The sequence below is a fragment of the Poecilia formosa genome, unplaced genomic scaffold (genome assembly GCF_000485575.1).
Source record: "Poecilia formosa unplaced genomic scaffold, Poecilia_formosa-5.1.2 Scaffold480, whole genome shotgun sequence".
NCBI lineage: Eukaryota > Metazoa > Chordata > Actinopteri > Cyprinodontiformes > Poeciliidae > Poecilia > Poecilia formosa.
This window is the reverse complement of record NW_006800419.1, coordinates 250,498-266,164: the sequence shown is the minus strand read 5'-3', so window position 1 is coordinate 266,164 and position 15,667 is coordinate 250,498. Positions and strand designations below refer to the sequence as shown.

The following is a 15,667-nucleotide window of genomic DNA, read 5'->3' as shown; positions in this document are numbered from 1 at the left end:
GGGGTTGGTTGGGGTTGGTTGGGGTTGGTTGGGGTTGGTTGGGGTTGGGAGCCCGCCTGTTGTTCCTGGACCCCAGGCTGTTTTATTTAGGCTGGAGAGACCGGTGGAGGGGAGGTTTATTTGTGTGTTTTTGTTGGGAGCTGCTGGGTGTGTTTAATTGTCCTTTTATTATTTCTCCTCCAATAAGTCTATTTTATTCAAATGGGTTTTAACTAGACTAGACCAGGCGGCTCCCGGTGCCAGCATAGAGACTTGTTTTAGCTTTTGTCTCTGTCGACTCGGGCCCTTCACTCAGGGCCTCAGTTAATTCTTATTCATTCTTATCAGAATGAAGGTTTTTTCAAAGCAGGACGGAGGTTTTCCTGACGTTCTCTGCTGACTGACCCAAAGTCACATTTAGTTCTGAAAAATAAATATTTACTGTGGAGCTACACATTTAGTGTGCTAGCTCCTAGCTAAATATTTCATTAGCAAGCTAAATACACAGCCTGGAACTATGATGTTTATGAATGTCTGAAGAACATGGTGGCAATTTGACTGAACACTCATTTTTTTCTCTACATAAACTAAAATGTTGCTGTTCAGTTTTGACAGTGTAACTTCCCAGACTTCCTTTCTAAAGCAAGTTTGATCTTTTCAAACCTCAAACATTTAAAAATAAATGCTGAGTTAAAAGAAGGCTGAATGTCGTTTCTGTGAATCTCCTGAGTTTAATGTTGCAGTGTTCTTACCTCCACAGTGAGGCGCTGTGTGTCCTTCTGGACCTGGATGTGCAAAGGGACCAGTCCGTCCACCGGGACGGGCAGCTCCATGTCCTCTGAGGACGACTCGTCCCGATCCATCCAGGAGGAATCTGAACTGTTCTTTGGGAAAAGAATCTGTTGGTCCACCGTCTCTCGGCTCCGCTGCTGCTTCACCGACACGCGGAGCTTCCTCTGGTGCTGCAGCGGCTCGCCGTTATACGTCGACACTTTCAGCTGCAGGAGGAGGAACAAGCTGCTGGTTACAGAGCATCAAGGACAGAGGAAAGTTCTGGTTCTGGTTCTGGTTCCCTTACAGTGCCGCTGAAGCTGAGAGACGGCCTGAGGACTTTAGGAAAGTCTTCAAAGGTAACGGAGAATCTGCTTTTAGCCAGAGCGACGCTCACTGTGCTGTTACAGGTCAGACCTGCAGAGAATCACTCAGCTCAGCAGGTCCCCACGGTAACCACGGAAACCACGGAAACCAGCCTGTGTGGAAAGTATTCACCCCCCTGGCCCGAACAATCTGCAATAGATTCACGTCAGAAACGGACTGCTGATGTTTCTGGATCGTTGTTCAGCAGCTGAAGGCCCAGAGCATCACACTGCCACCACCGTGTCCGACTGCATGTTCTGGTTCCGACGCTCTCATTAATAAAAGCTCCACTTTTCTGTCTTCAGGTGACAGGATACTTTCATCAGGATGTTTCTGGGTCTTCGTGTTCCTTCGGGTCAGCAGTGGCTCTGGTTCTGGAGGCCGTTTGACCTCTGACCCTGAGGAGGCCTTTCTCACAGCTTGAACGTTTTCCCTCATAAATGAAATCACTTTTTTGAATCAGGTTTTTCTGAAGCTTTTGTCTGAGAGGTGAGGTGGAGTGCTGTTACCTGTCAGGTGTTCGGTCACAGACACCTGGACGCTCAGGACGTCGGCCCGCTGGTCCTGGATCAACATTCGGCTCCACGACGGAGAAAACCGAGAAACATCAAACCTGAACTTCCCAGATCCGTCCATCTGGAGGAAAACTGGATTTTAGGACAATTTCCCAACATTTTGCATTAAATCTTGTCTTCGCTTCCTGACCTCCGCCTCCTCGCTGTGAGTCTCATTGTCGCCGTGGTAACGGTGGCTGAAGGTGACGACCATGCGTCCGCGGACAGGTTTGCCGTAGAAGTACCTGGAACAGAACACGGCAGGTCCAGTTTCATCGGGAACCCAGAACGTCCCTCAGAGACCAGGACAGGCCTCACTTTGCAGAGACGAAGCCTTTCAGGACGTCCTCCCAGTGGACCACGTCCGGGACTTTGACTAGAACCTCGAACTTGGGCAGAACTGGAAAGAAGCAGACAGGAAGTGGGTCAGAGTCTCTGCGGTTGGTTCTGCTCAGCTAACGGTGAGGAAGAGGAGCAGACATACCATAATAATCCACGCTGAAACGCTTCACACTGGAAACTCCCTTCAAACACACAAACCAGCAGAGTTACTGGGAGGACACTGGTTATAGACTGGGCTGACTCCCTGCTCCTGATCCGGTCAGCAGGTCTGAACCCGGATCAGGACTCTAGAACAAAATCTTCTTCCTCCTTTTGCCTCCATTTTGAGCTTCTGTGTGAATCTGGATAGAAACTTTATTGATGCTTAACGAGAATCTTTGACGTTGTTGAAATGTTTGATTTGGCACAAAGATGAGATGAAGCAAAACTTCTCATGTAGCGCTTTAGCATCAGCTTCAGCTAAATACCGTGTGGTCTAGCGCTTTAGCATTATATCTGAGATGCTAGCTTCAGGTTCTGCTGTTGTTGGGAAGTCAAACATGGTTTTTTGTCCCAGAGGACAAAAACTGAGAAAACATTTCAATCCTCATTTCTACTTTAAATCGGAGAGAAAATTTTTTGTTTACTAATTATTATTATTTTAGTATAAAATTTAATTTTCAGATCAAAAAAAGAATTAAATCTGTAAAAATGATTTGAAAGTCCTCTTGAAATGCTGAACCCATTTAAATAGTTTTAACAGTTCTGATTCAACAGGTTCATGCGGTTCTTCTTCTGCTGTTAAATGAACGTCAGCCCAAGCGTACCTTGATGGTGGCCATGATGCTCCACTCGCCCAGCGGGGGGTTCTCCGACAGCTGGAACTCTGTGGACACCACACCCAGGACGCCGTCTTTGTCCAGCCACTGTCTCAGAAGGTTTCCTCTCGGATCCTGCATCAGAAAACCGCACTGAAGTTTTCACACCCCTAAGCCTTTCTAAACATGTCCTGTTCCAACACCAACACAGAATAACACTAACTCCCTTCGGTGAAGCATGGTGGAGGCAGCATCATGCTGTGGGAAGACGGAAGGAGTAAGACCTGAGACTGGGCTAGAGGTTCTCTTTGGGTTTTATATAAAAGCACGCCACACTTTTCAGATTTCTGTCCCGGCTTTGTGTTGGTTTCTCTCATCAAACCCTAAACATGGTTCTGCATGTTGAGGGTTTGAAGTTTAGGGATTCTGTTGGGTTCTGATTGAACGGAGTTGCTCCTCACTCGGATCAGAACGTCTGCCGGTTCGGAACAGGGCTTCCCGTCGGAGCGAACCGACACGGTTCGGATCTTCACCATCTGGCCCGGCAGGTAGCGCGGCTGGTTGGTCTGGATGAAGGTGGAGACGCCCCGGGGGTCCACGTGCAGCTCCGTGGAGTTGGAGAAGAGCTGCACCGAACCGCGGCGACCTCTGACCTTTAGGGTGTAGGTCCGTCCGGGGCTGGACCCGACTTGGTGGATCTACCGAGATAAAGAGTGTACCTCAGGATGATCAGGAGACCCAGATGTTTCCAGAACCAGAGGAGGGTTCGGAGCTTACAGCAGGCAGGGTCAGCAGCCTGGTGGATCCTGCGGGAAAACATGCGGTTAAAGTTCTGATCCGAAACCAATCACCGACCCAAAACGGTTCCGAACTCATCACACACCTCCTTTAATCGTGGTGGAGTTGGAGGACAGCGTCTCGTTCTCATAGACGATCTCAGCGGAGACAGAGACGGACGAGGAGCCCAAGATGGTGACCGACACCGAGGAGGGGAGACCGGGCCGGAGCCCCGCGGGGGCCAGCAGCAGGTAGGACGGCTGGGAGTCCGGTTCGGGGTCGGAGTTGGGTCGGGTGACGGGGCTGGTGACGTTCCAAGCGTCCGGCCTGGAGAACCAGAGGACGGACATCAGAGTCCGGATCGGACCTCCAGGTTTTTATTTCAGTTCTTTCATCAGACAAACTCAGATTGCTGCTGATCAACCAGAACCACCGGCCCGTTTAAACACTTTCTGGTCCAAACGAACCGGAACAATCTCGAAAATCGGCAACAGACCAGGATCTGAAATGTGATGTGATTTATTTACACATGAATCTGTTAAAGTGGGAGAAACAATAAAAACATGGTTGAACGTCAAAACGGTCTCACTTTATTCTCGCGATGTTATGAATTTGTTCTGGTAACATGAAATTTATCTCGTAATATTATAACTTCATTCTCGTCATTTAATTTCCCCCTAATTTGGTCCGAGAACAAACAGTCTGAATCAGCGGTCCGTGGACCGGTACCGGTTCACGGACCGAGGGTTGGGGACCACTGGTCTAAATAATAAATAAAAATGTGAAGAAAAAAAATCAAAAATATAAATTGTTTAATGCTAAAAAGTAAAGATCAATTATTTACTTTATATAACTAGAAAACTAATTAGCAAAAATGAATAACAGACTCAAATGGTTTGGTGATGAAATAAATATTAGTTATTAAAATGTTAAACTTAAAACAATATTTCAAAGACAACCTAATAATTATTTTAAAAAACAGATAATTGATCAAAATGAATTTATTAAAATCTTAATAGTTCTACAGATAGTTCCGTGTCCCTCCAGGTGAGGTTACCTGTTCGGAGCTGCAGCGGGGATGAGGAAGACTCCGCACAGCCACAGCAGAGCCTTCATCATGGCGGAAGTTCGTCTGAAGCCGCTGAGCTCAGCAGCGGCCTTCACACCTGAGCGGTGGCCACGCCCCCTACACCTGCTGAGCGCGGCAGATGAACAGTTCAGGTTCTGAGGAGCTTTAACCCTTTACCTGCTGCTTCTGGCGGAACCAGAGCTCTGACCTGCTGGACCTCTAACCCGTCCAGAACCCAGCAGGTTCTGGTTCTAGAAACCCACAACATTTTAGACTGGATTATCACACTTATCTGATTTTTTTCTTGTTTTGAGCAGAACTTTGGTGAACTTTAAATGTACAATAGAAATAAACTTTGACTTGACTTTTGCATTTATTTATTGGTTGTTTTTTATGTTTATCTGCAAGTTGTTATTTTTGGATATTTTTGTTTGTACTTTTTGTATTTATTTATTCTTCTAGTTACTGTTGTTTCCTTCTTTTATCCTTCTACACGGACCTGTGCATTAAACTGACTCATGCTGACTGAAACACTGTGGTTGATTATTGTGTCAGCAGAGAATTTGCCTGGAAGCTCAAGCAGGTCACATGTTTAAGCTCATGTTGATAGGTATTTTTTGTGAACCTACATAAAAGAACCACAGACAACGTACATGAATTTTATGGCTGAAGTTTTGCAAAAGGAGAAGACTCAGCAAACGATCACTCAGCGTTCTGCTCTCTCTGCTAAAGCCTTTTATTTGGGAAAACAAAGTAAGAAAAGATGAACAATAAAAATAGATGGCAGCTCCATCCAACACTCAGGGAACAATCAGTTCTCAGGAACACAGATATTCAACACAGCGATCAAAAAGTTTTAGCACAGCACGTCACTACTGATTAACATTAGACTGAATAATGATCTAGAGCAGTGGTTCTTAACCTTTTTTGAGGTACCGAACCCACCAGTTTCATATGTGCACTCACTGAACCCTTCTTTTTTGACAAATAATATATGATTTTTTCCCCCAAATTCTAGTTGGGTTACCCACCTAGAGTCTAGTTGGGTAAAGATCACCAAGTCTTTTTAAAAGGTAGAGTCTCTGAGAACAGTTCTTCAAAATATAGTGAATGTTTTCAGCAAAGTTGAGCTGACTGTCCAGGAAAGACCCAAGATATTTAAAATCTGCCACAGTTTCAACAGGTTGGCCATCGAGAGAAACTGGAACCACTTTAAGGTCTTGTTTAGATCATTTAATTATCTCTACATTCTTAAGAGAATGAAAAATTAATAATAAATAAAGACTTTGCGGTATTCTGATTTAGTAATGTAATTATATTAGCTGGTTTACCCCCCCACGCCACTAGAGGCAGTACGAACCCCGAAAAGATGCGACTAAGGAGCAGATTTAGAAGCTATAGAATTTGGTAAAAACTGAGTTTTGCTGAAGTAATTAAAGACAAGTTCAAATCCCTGCTGAGAGTGAAGCTCCTCCAATCAGGGCTCCTCCTCAGCTCTGATTGGCTCAGCAATGTAACGTGATCCTCTGCAGCAAAGCGGCGCGTCATCACGACTTTACACAGTGTGTCTTTACCCCTGAGACCGACTCACCGAACCTCTGGGGTTCGATCGAACCCAGGTTAAGAACCACTGATCTAAAGTAATAATAAAAATAACACAAAAAATCCCTAACATATGTGGAAACCAGAACAACTAAAGCCTCTTATTTCAGACTGCTCCTGTGGGTCTGGTGGTTTGGTAACCTTTAGCCATATGTCATCATTTGCAGTAAATTTATTACCAGCAGTGATCACAATGACTCCCAGGCCGACGTGTGATTTCTCTATGAGGAGTCATTCCGCTCTGGCCCAGCAGGGGGCAGACATGGCCCTGGAGAGGCTGCAGTGCTCACTGGTTCCAGCAGGGGGAGCTACCGGTGGTAGTGACTGGTGTTCGAGCTCCTCCTCTTCTTCAGTGGACGGCAGCGGCAGCAGGAGGAAGATGACTTCATTACGGCCATTTACCTGCGACGATCTGTTTAAATTCAACAACATGTGAGTCAGAAGCAGCCCGGTTCAGGCAGAACCCGTCCGTCTGTTCCGAACCCAGCCGACGGGTTCTACCCAGACCCGGTCAGATACCTGGGATTACCTCAGATTATCTGATCAATTCAAACATTTGCTTCCTTCAAACTGATGCCGAATTATCTTTGAGGCCCATCGGAACCATCTGGGTTAATGTTTGATTCCAGCCTGATGTTTCAACTCGTTAATTTAACGTAAAATCTTATTTTTAGCACAAATATGTTCAGAATTCGTTCATGTTGACTTACTGGCAGTTTCCTCCCGTATTTGTGATCAATAAAAGGAAATTTAACCATTAAATGTTTTTAATCTTTCAACAGAAACCTGGATCCTCTCACAGAAACTGTATCCTTCTCTTATCAGATGTTTATTTTTCTCATTTGTTTCATGCATTTTATTTTCATGTTAGATGTTTAGATAACTGATATTTTAGAATTTAAGATTTACAGGCACAATTATTAATGTTAAATATTAATAATTGTTTTCTGTATATTGTCCTTTTACATCTGCAGTGTCTGCTAAAGTATTCACACCCAGAAACCTTTCTATGTTTTCCCCATTTAACTGAAAAGCGTGTTATGTGACCAATATGACGTGTATAGTTTAGTGGAAGGAAAAAATATGCATCATTTTATTACTTTTTACAGATAAAATCTTTAGTGTTGAAACGTTTCCTGTAGTGGTAAAATAAGACAAACTCTGCTCATCGCTATAAACACCCAATCTCTAAGTGACGCATGGTGGTGTCAGCATCATGCTGTGGGACAGGAAAGCAGGTCAGAGTCGACTGGAAGCTGGAGCTAATCCTGCAGGAAACCTGAGTGTGGATGAGCTTCACCTTCAGATGTTCAGAGCTGCTGGAGGCCAAACCCAGATGGGCTGAATGCAAAAGCACTCCACACTTTTCAGCTTTTTACCATAAAAACCTTGAATTATTCCCCTCCGCTCCCCGGCTGTGCAGCCCTTTGTGTTGCTGTGCCCGTTTCCTCAGCCGGCCTGCAGTATGGGATCCCGTTCTACCTGCAGTACCTGGCTCACTGGCCCGAGTATTTCATCGTGGCTGAAGCGCCGGGCGGAGAGCTGATGGGCTACAGTAAGTGCAGCCTGGAGCTCTGCTGCAGCACGCTGCGGCGTTGCTGCAGCAGCATCATGTCTCTCTCTCTGGTCAGTCATGGGGAAGGCGGAGGGATCGGTGGCGCGGGAGGAGTGGCACGGCCACGTCACGGCTCTGTCGGTGGCCCCGGAGTTCAGACGCCTCGGCCTGGCTGCCAAGCTCATGGAGATGCTGGAGGAGATCTCAGAGAGGTGAGTGACCTCTGACCCCCGGAGGGAGGCTCTGCAGGGTGTGTGTGAGACCCCTGAAGGTGTGACCTTTGACCTGCAGGAAGGGCGGGTTCTTCGTGGATCTCTTTGTGAGAGTCTCCAACCAGGTGGCCGTCAACATGTACAAGCGTTTGGGCTACAGCGTCTACCGCACCGTCATCGAGTATTACTCTGCCAGCAACGGGGAGCCGGACGAGGACGCATACGGTACGCCACCCAGCAGCGCCTTACTTTGACTAGGCCACAGCTCAACTTCGTCCTGATGGTTAGAACTGGAATCAGTCTGGATCTGCTGATCCGACTGAACCGGAGAGTTTTAATTCTGACTGAGCATTGAAATCAGAATAATCGCCTAGTAAGGTAAAAAATTCCATCTGTGACCACATGAGGGCGCTCTTTACACAGAAAGGAACCTCAAGCCCCACCTGACAAATTCAGAAATACTCCAACATGGGCGGGGCCAAGCCAGAGGGGCGGAGCCAACAGGGAAAGGGGCGTGGTCAGGACGAGAGAAAGCCTGGTTGCCAAGCAACATTGATTAAAAAAAACCCCCAAATGTAGCAAGTTTTGTGGGGTGAACCTCTCCTGACCTCCTGTTGGGTTAAAAAGCTTCCTGACCTTCAGGCGGCCGGCCGTCTCTTCTTCTACTGAAACACTCCAAACGTTTAGGTAGAAAACGGTTTTTATTGTGGTCCTGACTGGAACACGGTTTCCCTGCAGACATGAGGAAGGCTCTGTCCAGAGACACGGAGAAGAAGTCCATCATCCCGCTGCCGCACCCCGTCCGGCCGGAGGACATCGAATAACGTGGGGCCGCGGCTCCCTGACCCGCCGACCTCCGCTGACCTCAGAGAGCCGCTGGATGTACAAAATGTTTCAACATTTAATTTGCTGTAAATTCTAATGAACATTTGTTTCAGAAACTGAGTCTGAGTCGTGTCTGATACAGAAACGTCTAGTCTTTGTCTTCCTCACTGCTCCGCTTCTTCCCTCCATCCTCTTCCTCACTCTCGCTGCTGCTGCTGTCGTCTCGGTCGTCGTACGTTTTCTCCATCTGGGCCTCGCCCTCCGGCGGTTTGTCAGGAGCCGCTGCCGGTTCCTCAGAGCGCTCTTCCTCCTCTGAAGGGTTTGCAGGATGCTCCTCTTCCTCCTCCTCCTCTTCGTCGTCCTTGGCCTGCTGCCTCTTCCACATCTTGGCCATGGCGAGCAGCTTGAGGTTGGGCTGGTTGGCGGCGTCCTCAGGGAAGATGTAGTCGTAGTATTCCTCCCAGCCGGCGTCCGACTGCAGAAAGATCAACATTAATAACCACAGAAGAAGAAGAAGCTGCTTCTCAGTATAAACACGATTCCTCTGCGTCGCTCCAGGATCCATCAGCTGATCCGAGATCTTCACATTCATAGTAAACAGGTCAAGTTTTAAGGCCGACATTACAGAATGAAAATAATACAAAAATAAAAACACAAGAAGTCGAAATAATATGAGAATGAAATAAAAGGAGAATAAAGTAACAATCTGAGGTGGCTGAGCTTTGAGCATCTTGTGATGGCAGGTTCTTCTAACATCTCAATATTTCCCAGATCTGGAAAACTACCAAAGTTTTCTTCTCGTTAAACGGCTTTTCTTGTCATTTTATGACTTTATTCTGCTAATATAATTTATTTTTTATATGACTTTGTTCCTGTAATTAATTTTTCTTTAAACTGATAAAAGTGATGAGGGACGGCTCTGGAGACCGACTCTCCTAGCGCTCCAGAACCAAGCGGCCCATTTCCCATCATTCCCGGTTTCTGCGTTCTTACCCCGTCTTCGGCCGTCAGCTTCCTCCTCTTCTTCACCTTCTCCGGCAGCAGCTTCCGGACCCGCTCCCTGGTGCCGTCGGAGCCAAACTCCCTCTCAAAGTCCCTCCAGGACTCGAGCAGCATCAGTCGCTCCTCCTTCTCCTCGCAGCTCCTCATGCTCTTGTTGGCGTCTTCGTAGGTCTGGCGGCTGCGCTGCAGCCGGTCGGGTCCGTCCACCGACAGCTCGAACTTGGTGTAACTGATCCAGACCTGCGGAGCGAGGCGGTCAGTCGCTGCTCCGCCTCGTGTGGCTTTCATCAGAGCGACGCGGCGGCCCTCACCTTGACGTGCTGCGTGCGCTGCAGCAGCCTCTTGTAGAGGTTCCTCGTGTTCTCAAACTGCTCCTGCTCGATCTCAAAGTCGATGTAGGACTTCCAGAGGACCTGGGAGGACAGCAGGACACGCAGAGACAAACCCCATGAACGTATTTAAAAAGAGAAATACACCCAACCCACAGGAGTCTCTCTTTGTTCTCTGGGATTTTATTAGCACATCTAAAGAACCAAACTACAGACAGGAGGAGCTGGACTCTCTTCCTCATGACTGAAACAAAATAATAATTTGTCTCCGGCATTCCAAGCAGCAGATAAGAGAGCAGAACATGGACCGGGCTGATCAGAACCAGAACTGGGATCCAAACCTCAGGCATGTCCAGTCTGGGCTGGCTGATGGCGAGCTCAAAGATGGCGCGGGCTCGCTCCACGTCGCCCAGGATGGTCTCCAGCTCGGCGAACTTGATCCAGGTGGTGCAGTTCTCCGGGCTGAACTCCAGGTACTTCTCATACAGCTTCCTGCAGCGGTCGAACTCTCGCAGCTGCAGCTCCAGCTCGATGTAGCCCTTCAGCAGCTTGTTCTTGGGACATTTCCCGATGGCCGAGCCCTGGCAGCACAGAACGGGTCAGAACCAGCAGCACCGACCACAGAGGTCAGACCAGGTCAGGCTCTCACCATGATCTTTCTGGCTCCTGGCAGGTTCTTCTGTCGGATCTCAAACTGGGCAAAGAGCAGCCAGATCTTTGCGAATGTGAACTGAAACAGAACCAGAACCAGAACCGTCAGAAGCAGAGAGGCAGCAGAGAGACGGCTCCAGGTGTTCAGTTACCTTCTTGTGAGGGATGAGCTCCAGACACGCCTGGTAGACCTGCCTCGTCCTCTCAGGGTCCTGCCAAACATCAACAGGTTAGGCCCGGTTCTGCTGGTTCTGGCTGCTCTGAGCTGTTGCAGAACCCACCCTGGTCTCCAGCTCCTCGTACAGGGCGTAGTTGATCCACAGGTAGACGTAGCGCCTCCAGTGTCTCTTCTCCTGGATGGGCGGCACGTTGGCGATGGCTCTCTCGTAGATCTCTCTCACCGTGTCGGCGTCCGTGTCGCTCTCCACCAGGCGCAGGTAGTCGAACCACGCGTCGTAGTTGTGTGGGTTTGCCTGCGTTTAACCGAAGAGTGCGTCAGTCTGGGTCAGCCGGTCGGCCCTGACCTCCAGCGGCTCCTCGCCCACCTTGACCTCCTCTTCGTACTGGAACCTTCTCTTGCTGACGATGACGTCCTCGATTCCTCTGCGGTCTCCGAACTTCTTCTCAAACATGGTGTAGTTCTTGAAGAGCTCCTGCGCCTGATGCTTGGGGATCCTGTCCAGGGCGTACTTGTAGATGACTCGGACCCGCTCAAACTGTGGACCGAACACAGAGTCAGAGAAACGCTGGAGCAGTCACCGGGTCAAAGGTCACAGCTCTGTCAGAACTCGCCTCCTTCTGGGTCTCCTCGAACCTGGCGAAGGCCACAAACAGATTCTCGTCCACGTATTCCTCCCCGAAGAACTCCACGGCTCGCTCGTACACCTTCCTGCTGTGCGCCACGTAGCCGTGCTTCTCCTCGAAGCGAGCGTACTTGATCCAGTTCTTCACCTCGGGGTGGACCATGACGAGTTCACAGGAGTCAAGGAAATCACGGCTGTCGACCTGGAAGCGCTCAGGATTGGTTTCTGAATCACTTCCATTTGCTTTACCTAAAGGATCTGATGTTTAGCGATCAGCAGTATTGGTACATCAATATTCAACCACATCAGGATGGAAAATCCTGGAAATCGCTCCGACCGTAAACTCTGAGCAGCTCCTACACCAATCCGGGGTACAAACTGAAAACGGGCCTCCAGATTGTCCCTAAACATCAACAAACCAAACATCAGGATATATCGCTCATAGATGCTCCGGGCTTTGTCCACTTCCTTATAGCGCAGCTCAAAGTTGATGTAGGAGTGCCAGGCCTGCTCCTCCGGCTCCCACTCCATCCAGCGCTCAAACACCTGCCTGCAGCCGGCCACGTTGCCCAGCATCTCCTCCATGTAGGTGTATTTGTACCTGCAGGAGCAGCAGAGGCTCAGCGTCAGACTCTGGAGCCAAGTTACCGTGAGAAACGCAGACAGCTAAAGCGTCTAAAACCCTCATCAACATAACAAAACAATGTTTACTAACCCTGAAACGATTCCTCCAGTGATTCGAGTTCCTTGATTATTAATATTCCTGGAGGAAAATTGATCTGCCTCGAAGCCTCGTTATATTATGTTTTGTTGTTTAGCCGCCGTGTTCCGGCCGGGACTTTATCGGCGCTCTCACTTCCACCCAAGTTGTTGACGAAAGCCAAGTGTTAGCAGCACAACGTCCCGTTTTCAAGTTCGGCCTGGGAGGATTTTATTGATTCGTGATAACGTCCAGGTTTGCATCGTTTTCGGGGACCGATAAACATCCTTAAAGTGACGGGAGCGACGGCTGGAGTTCGGCCGCCTGAGCTGCTGGTTCAGAGCGAACACGGCGGGCGGCTTCGCTTTGACGCGCAGCTTTATGAAAATACCGGAATATAAATTTCATATCATCCCAGATGGGTGACGTTACATACCTGGAAGATGTTTCTGTGTGACGAGTGAAATCCCGTCGCTAACATGAACACTAAGCTATAAATGTTGGCCGAGGTCAGAGTTCACCTGTTAAACTGACTGAAGATGAACCAAAAGCTGGAGAAAAGACATTTTTATTAGAACCTGCTCACAACAGACAGGCTATCTGAGCCTCTTTATCACTACAATGAATAGAAGTTCAGATTTTTGTGTAACTTTTATTCAGGTTAACTTAGAAACTGAGCTGTTATTGTTACAGGTTAATTTTCTAAACTACAGAAAAAAGTAACTTAGAGAAGCTCAAATGTGAAAAATTGGACTGATATTGATATGCGACAGTAACACTGGTATGTTAGATTTACCAATGTTTTATTTGATCTTTTTTATCCGATTACCTGATTAATCGTAAGAATAATCAATAGATGACTCGATTACTAAAATATTCGTTTACAACAGCCCTGATATTTACACATACAGTTTAAAACTGTAATAAAAGACACATCTATATAGATGTGCAAATCAATTAAAGTTGAATTCATCACATTAAATATTTTCAGTATTTATGGAAACATGTCATGTACTCTAACATGATTGGCTGACCTGCACAGCAGTTTAATCAATCGGCTCATTTAAAAACGGGCTGACATTTGAACTATTGATCATTTGAATTCATTTAAAGCACTGAATAATACAAAATAAAGTGTATTAAAGTGGAGCAGCTTTAGAAAGCAGAACGGGTCCAAACAGCTCACTGGTCCAATATGGACGCCCGTGTACTGGGAGCCCTGGTCCTACCAGAACTGGTTGACCCGGGGCAGGATGGTGATGGCTCTGTCCCAGATGTTGCGGGCGTGGTTCACCTGGCGGCTCTTCATCTCCATCTCTGCGTACTTCAGCCACAGAGTGATGTTTCTGTGATCGACGTCCAGCGCTCGCTCGTAGATGGACCGAGCTCTGAAAGCAGACGGCACTTGAATGCATCGTTTAGAAACTCACTCAACAGTTCAGACTGGAGGAAATGAGGTCAAGCTTCTCCTCATAAACTTTAATGTGAAAAGAATGAAGCAAATTAATGTAGGGGTCAGAGGTCAGTAATGAAGCCAGCCATCAGGTGAATACCTCTGGATCTCCTTCAGGCTTTCCTCCCATTGTGCGTATTTAATCCAGTTACTGATGACGGTCCGGTTCTTCCTGATGTTGTCTTCAAAGCCCTTTCAGAGGAAGTTTGACAGAATCAGAACCTGCAGCTTTCATGGTTTCCTTCAGCAGAAGCAAATCTGAACCGTTTCATAGCATAAAAGTGTGTCTGGTGAGTGAGCTGACCTTCCTCTTCTTCAGCTTGTAGTCGTTGAGCTCCTCCTTATCAGTGATCTTCTGTTTGGGTGGAGGAGGCAGAAGCTCGAGCTCCCTCTCTTTGGCCTCTCTGAGCAGCTGCTCAGCGGTGATCTGAACCTCTGCAGGAGCTTTATTCTTCACCTGAAACAACACAAACACCTGAGCCCCAAATGTCTCTGTCTCTACTTCAGAAAAACACAAAGTAGTGGATGTGGGTCTAAATGCACTTCTCTTATTCTCAGAGTCCGATTTAAAACAATCTGTAGCATTTAAGGACAATAAAAATACTGAAATTAACAGATTTTAGACAAAGCGGTCCTGGACTGAACTGTTCATAGAAGTTCTTTAAAACATCTGTAATTAATATAAAATCATATACTTCAGTTTTATTCCACTTTTAAAGATGTTTGGGGGAAAAAAGAAAAACCTTTTCCATGTCTTCTCAACTAAAGTGAACAAAAACTGACTTAACGAAGCATAAAGAATAACCAAGCTCACCGTTTGAACTGTCTTTTTTTAAGCATACCTACATCTAATGATGATAATGAAGTTTAAAAAACCCACAGAACATTCATAACTTTGCAGAATAACTACATTTTTTTCTGGTCAAATTACTGATGTTTTGGTGCTTTCCCCCATCGAAGGTGGTCCCGATGCCAAAAAATGCAGAATTTAATTTCTTTGCAACTAAGTATTCTATAAAATATCTAAACAGACATAGATGAATTGAGTCTCTTTGCTCATTTCAACCTGTTGGAAACAAGAAGCATCCCGGAACAATAAAGTTCAGATTTGTCCCGATAACTAAAATTGTAAACATTTTCAAAATAAAGGCGAGTTAAAACTGGTCTTTTGAGTTTTAAGGAATCTGATGAAAGTGTAGAATGACCTGATGTATGTTTGATAGACTTTAGTACTTTAGATATTTATCTAATATAAACCACGTCAAAAACAAACAAAAAAACAGTCGAAAAACTCTTTAGTCCAGACGGAAGCTAACGTTAGGATTGTTGAAACAAACTAATAGAAGTAAGTAGAAAACAATATTATTTGAGCCTAAATAATTCCACAAAGTTTAAATTGTATATAAATGAGTAAAATAAATCATAGTGTATAGTTATAAAATCTACCTATTATTAAATCTGCCCCCTTCTTTAGCGACTGTTAGCATTAGCCGCGAGGTGCTAATCTTGCTCGGGGTTTCTTACCTTCGCCACCTTCGGGATGCGCTGCTTTCCCGCCGCTGTAGACGCCATGTTGCCGGTGACTCCAACCGGTACCGTAGCTGGCAAACTATTAAAGAAAATAACACCACCCAAAACCACCTGCAGCAGCTTCCAGAAGACACACTCTGAAACGTTTTTCTAACACCAGCAGGTAGCCGCCATGACAGCACCCATAATGCCGCGCGGCTCCAAAGTGCCGCGAGAGTGTTCGTTGCAGGCGGCGTGCTGTTGCTATAGAAACGGAATCAACTGAACTTCATAAGGAGACAGAAAAGAGCTGTTTATCGAGTTAAAGTCAAAAAGTTTGAATCAAAAAAGACCAACCGAGGTTTGGTAGG

At 46.7% G+C, this 15,667-nt stretch overlaps 3 protein-coding genes and 2 long non-coding RNA genes across 7 annotated transcripts in view; 3 read left to right on the top strand and 2 right to left on the bottom strand.

Moving 5' to 3' along the window:
- cd109 (CD109 molecule) overlaps positions 1-3,995 on the bottom strand; it is a 19,201-nt gene extending 15,206 nt beyond the window's left edge. The window contains exons 1-10 of the mRNA XM_016664329.1: positions 3,693-3,995; positions 3,587-3,615; positions 3,271-3,507; positions 2,819-2,944; positions 2,155-2,194; positions 1,989-2,070; positions 1,822-1,915; positions 1,626-1,752; positions 1,058-1,167; positions 732-977 (exon numbers count right to left, since the gene is read on the bottom strand). Of these exons, the coding sequence (XP_016519815.1) occupies positions 732-977; positions 1,058-1,167; positions 1,626-1,752; positions 1,822-1,915; positions 1,989-2,070; positions 2,155-2,194; positions 2,819-2,944; positions 3,271-3,507; positions 3,587-3,615; positions 3,693-3,936 (1,335 nt within the window). The 5' untranslated portion in view covers positions 3,937-3,995. The remainder of the gene's footprint in view (positions 1-731; positions 978-1,057; positions 1,168-1,625; positions 1,753-1,821; positions 1,916-1,988; positions 2,071-2,154; positions 2,195-2,818; positions 2,945-3,270; positions 3,508-3,586; positions 3,616-3,692) is intronic.
- Positions 1-6,183, top strand: part of LOC107833923 (uncharacterized) — a 22,671-nt gene extending 16,488 nt beyond the window's left edge. The window contains exon 4 of the long non-coding RNA XR_001659692.1: positions 6,048-6,183. This is a non-coding gene — a long non-coding RNA (uncharacterized LOC107833923). The remainder of the gene's footprint in view (positions 1-6,047) is intronic.
- LOC107833926 (uncharacterized) lies at positions 3,753-5,028 on the top strand. Its single transcript, XR_001659696.1, has 2 exons — positions 3,753-3,837; positions 4,614-5,028. It is a non-coding gene; the product is annotated as an uncharacterized LOC107833926 (long non-coding RNA).
- A 132-nt stretch (positions 6,184-6,315) lies between the features above and the next one.
- naa20 (N-alpha-acetyltransferase 20, NatB catalytic subunit) lies at positions 6,316-8,965 on the top strand. Of its 2 annotated transcripts, none has more exons than XM_007578452.2 (6): positions 6,316-6,689; positions 7,040-7,064; positions 7,722-7,812; positions 7,889-8,024; positions 8,104-8,249; positions 8,763-8,965. In XM_007578452.2, exons 1-6 carry the CDS (start codon positions 6,331-6,333, stop codon positions 8,846-8,848), a joined length of 843 nt encoding a protein of 280 aa, XP_007578514.1. In that variant the 5' UTR covers positions 6,316-6,330; the 3' UTR covers positions 8,849-8,965. The 2 variants fall into 2 exon arrangements, with proteins under 2 accessions (XP_007578514.1, XP_016519836.1); XM_016664350.1 differs by lacking the exon at positions 6,316-6,689 and adding an exon at positions 6,696-6,913.
- crnkl1 (crooked neck pre-mRNA splicing factor 1) lies at positions 8,908-15,391 on the bottom strand. 2 transcript variants are annotated; one of them, XM_007578453.2, is made up of 14 exons: positions 15,312-15,391; positions 14,092-14,244; positions 13,888-13,979; positions 13,564-13,722; positions 12,069-12,235; positions 11,624-11,802; positions 11,377-11,547; positions 11,113-11,304; positions 10,984-11,043; positions 10,830-10,910; positions 10,522-10,761; positions 10,163-10,264; positions 9,843-10,091; positions 8,908-9,324 (listed from the first exon to the last, which is right to left on the bottom strand). In XM_007578453.2, the coding sequence occupies exons 1-14, from the start codon at positions 15,357-15,359 to the stop codon at positions 8,998-9,000; spliced, it is 2,220 nt and encodes a 739-aa protein (XP_007578515.1). In that variant the 5' UTR covers positions 15,360-15,391; the 3' UTR covers positions 8,908-8,997. The 2 variants fall into 2 exon arrangements, with proteins under 2 accessions (XP_007578515.1, XP_016519824.1); XM_016664338.1 differs by lacking the exon at positions 10,830-10,910.
- Between the last annotated feature and the right edge of the window lie 276 nt (positions 15,392-15,667).

What these genes read in the sequence shown, in the direction of transcription:
- naa20 (XM_007578452.2), top strand. Translation starts at nt 6,331, where the DNA reads ATGTGGAAACCAGAACAACTAAAGCCTCTTATTTCAGACTGCTCCTGT. An exon ending in CGGAGAGCTGATGGGCTACA is followed by an intron (nt 7,813 to 7,888) that starts GTAAGTGCAGCC and finishes CTCTCTGGTCAG; the next exon opens with TCATGGGGAAGGCGGAGGGA. An exon ending in CTGGAGGAGATCTCAGAGAG is followed by an intron (nt 8,025 to 8,103) that starts GTGAGTGACCTC and finishes TTTGACCTGCAG; the next exon opens with GAAGGGCGGGTTCTTCGTGG.
- crnkl1 (XM_007578453.2), bottom strand. Translation starts at nt 15,359, where the DNA reads ATGGCGTCTACAGCGGCGGGAAAGCAGCGCATCCCGAAGGTGGCGAAG. An exon ending in TCGAGGAGACCCAGAAGGAG is followed by an intron (nt 11,548 to 11,623) that starts GCGAGTTCTGAC and finishes TTCGGTCCACAG; the next exon opens with TTTGAGCGGGTCCGAGTCAT. An exon ending in AGTACGAAGAGGAGGTCAAG is followed by an intron (nt 11,305 to 11,376) that starts GTGGGCGAGGAG and finishes GGTTAAACGCAG; the next exon opens with GCAAACCCACACAACTACGA.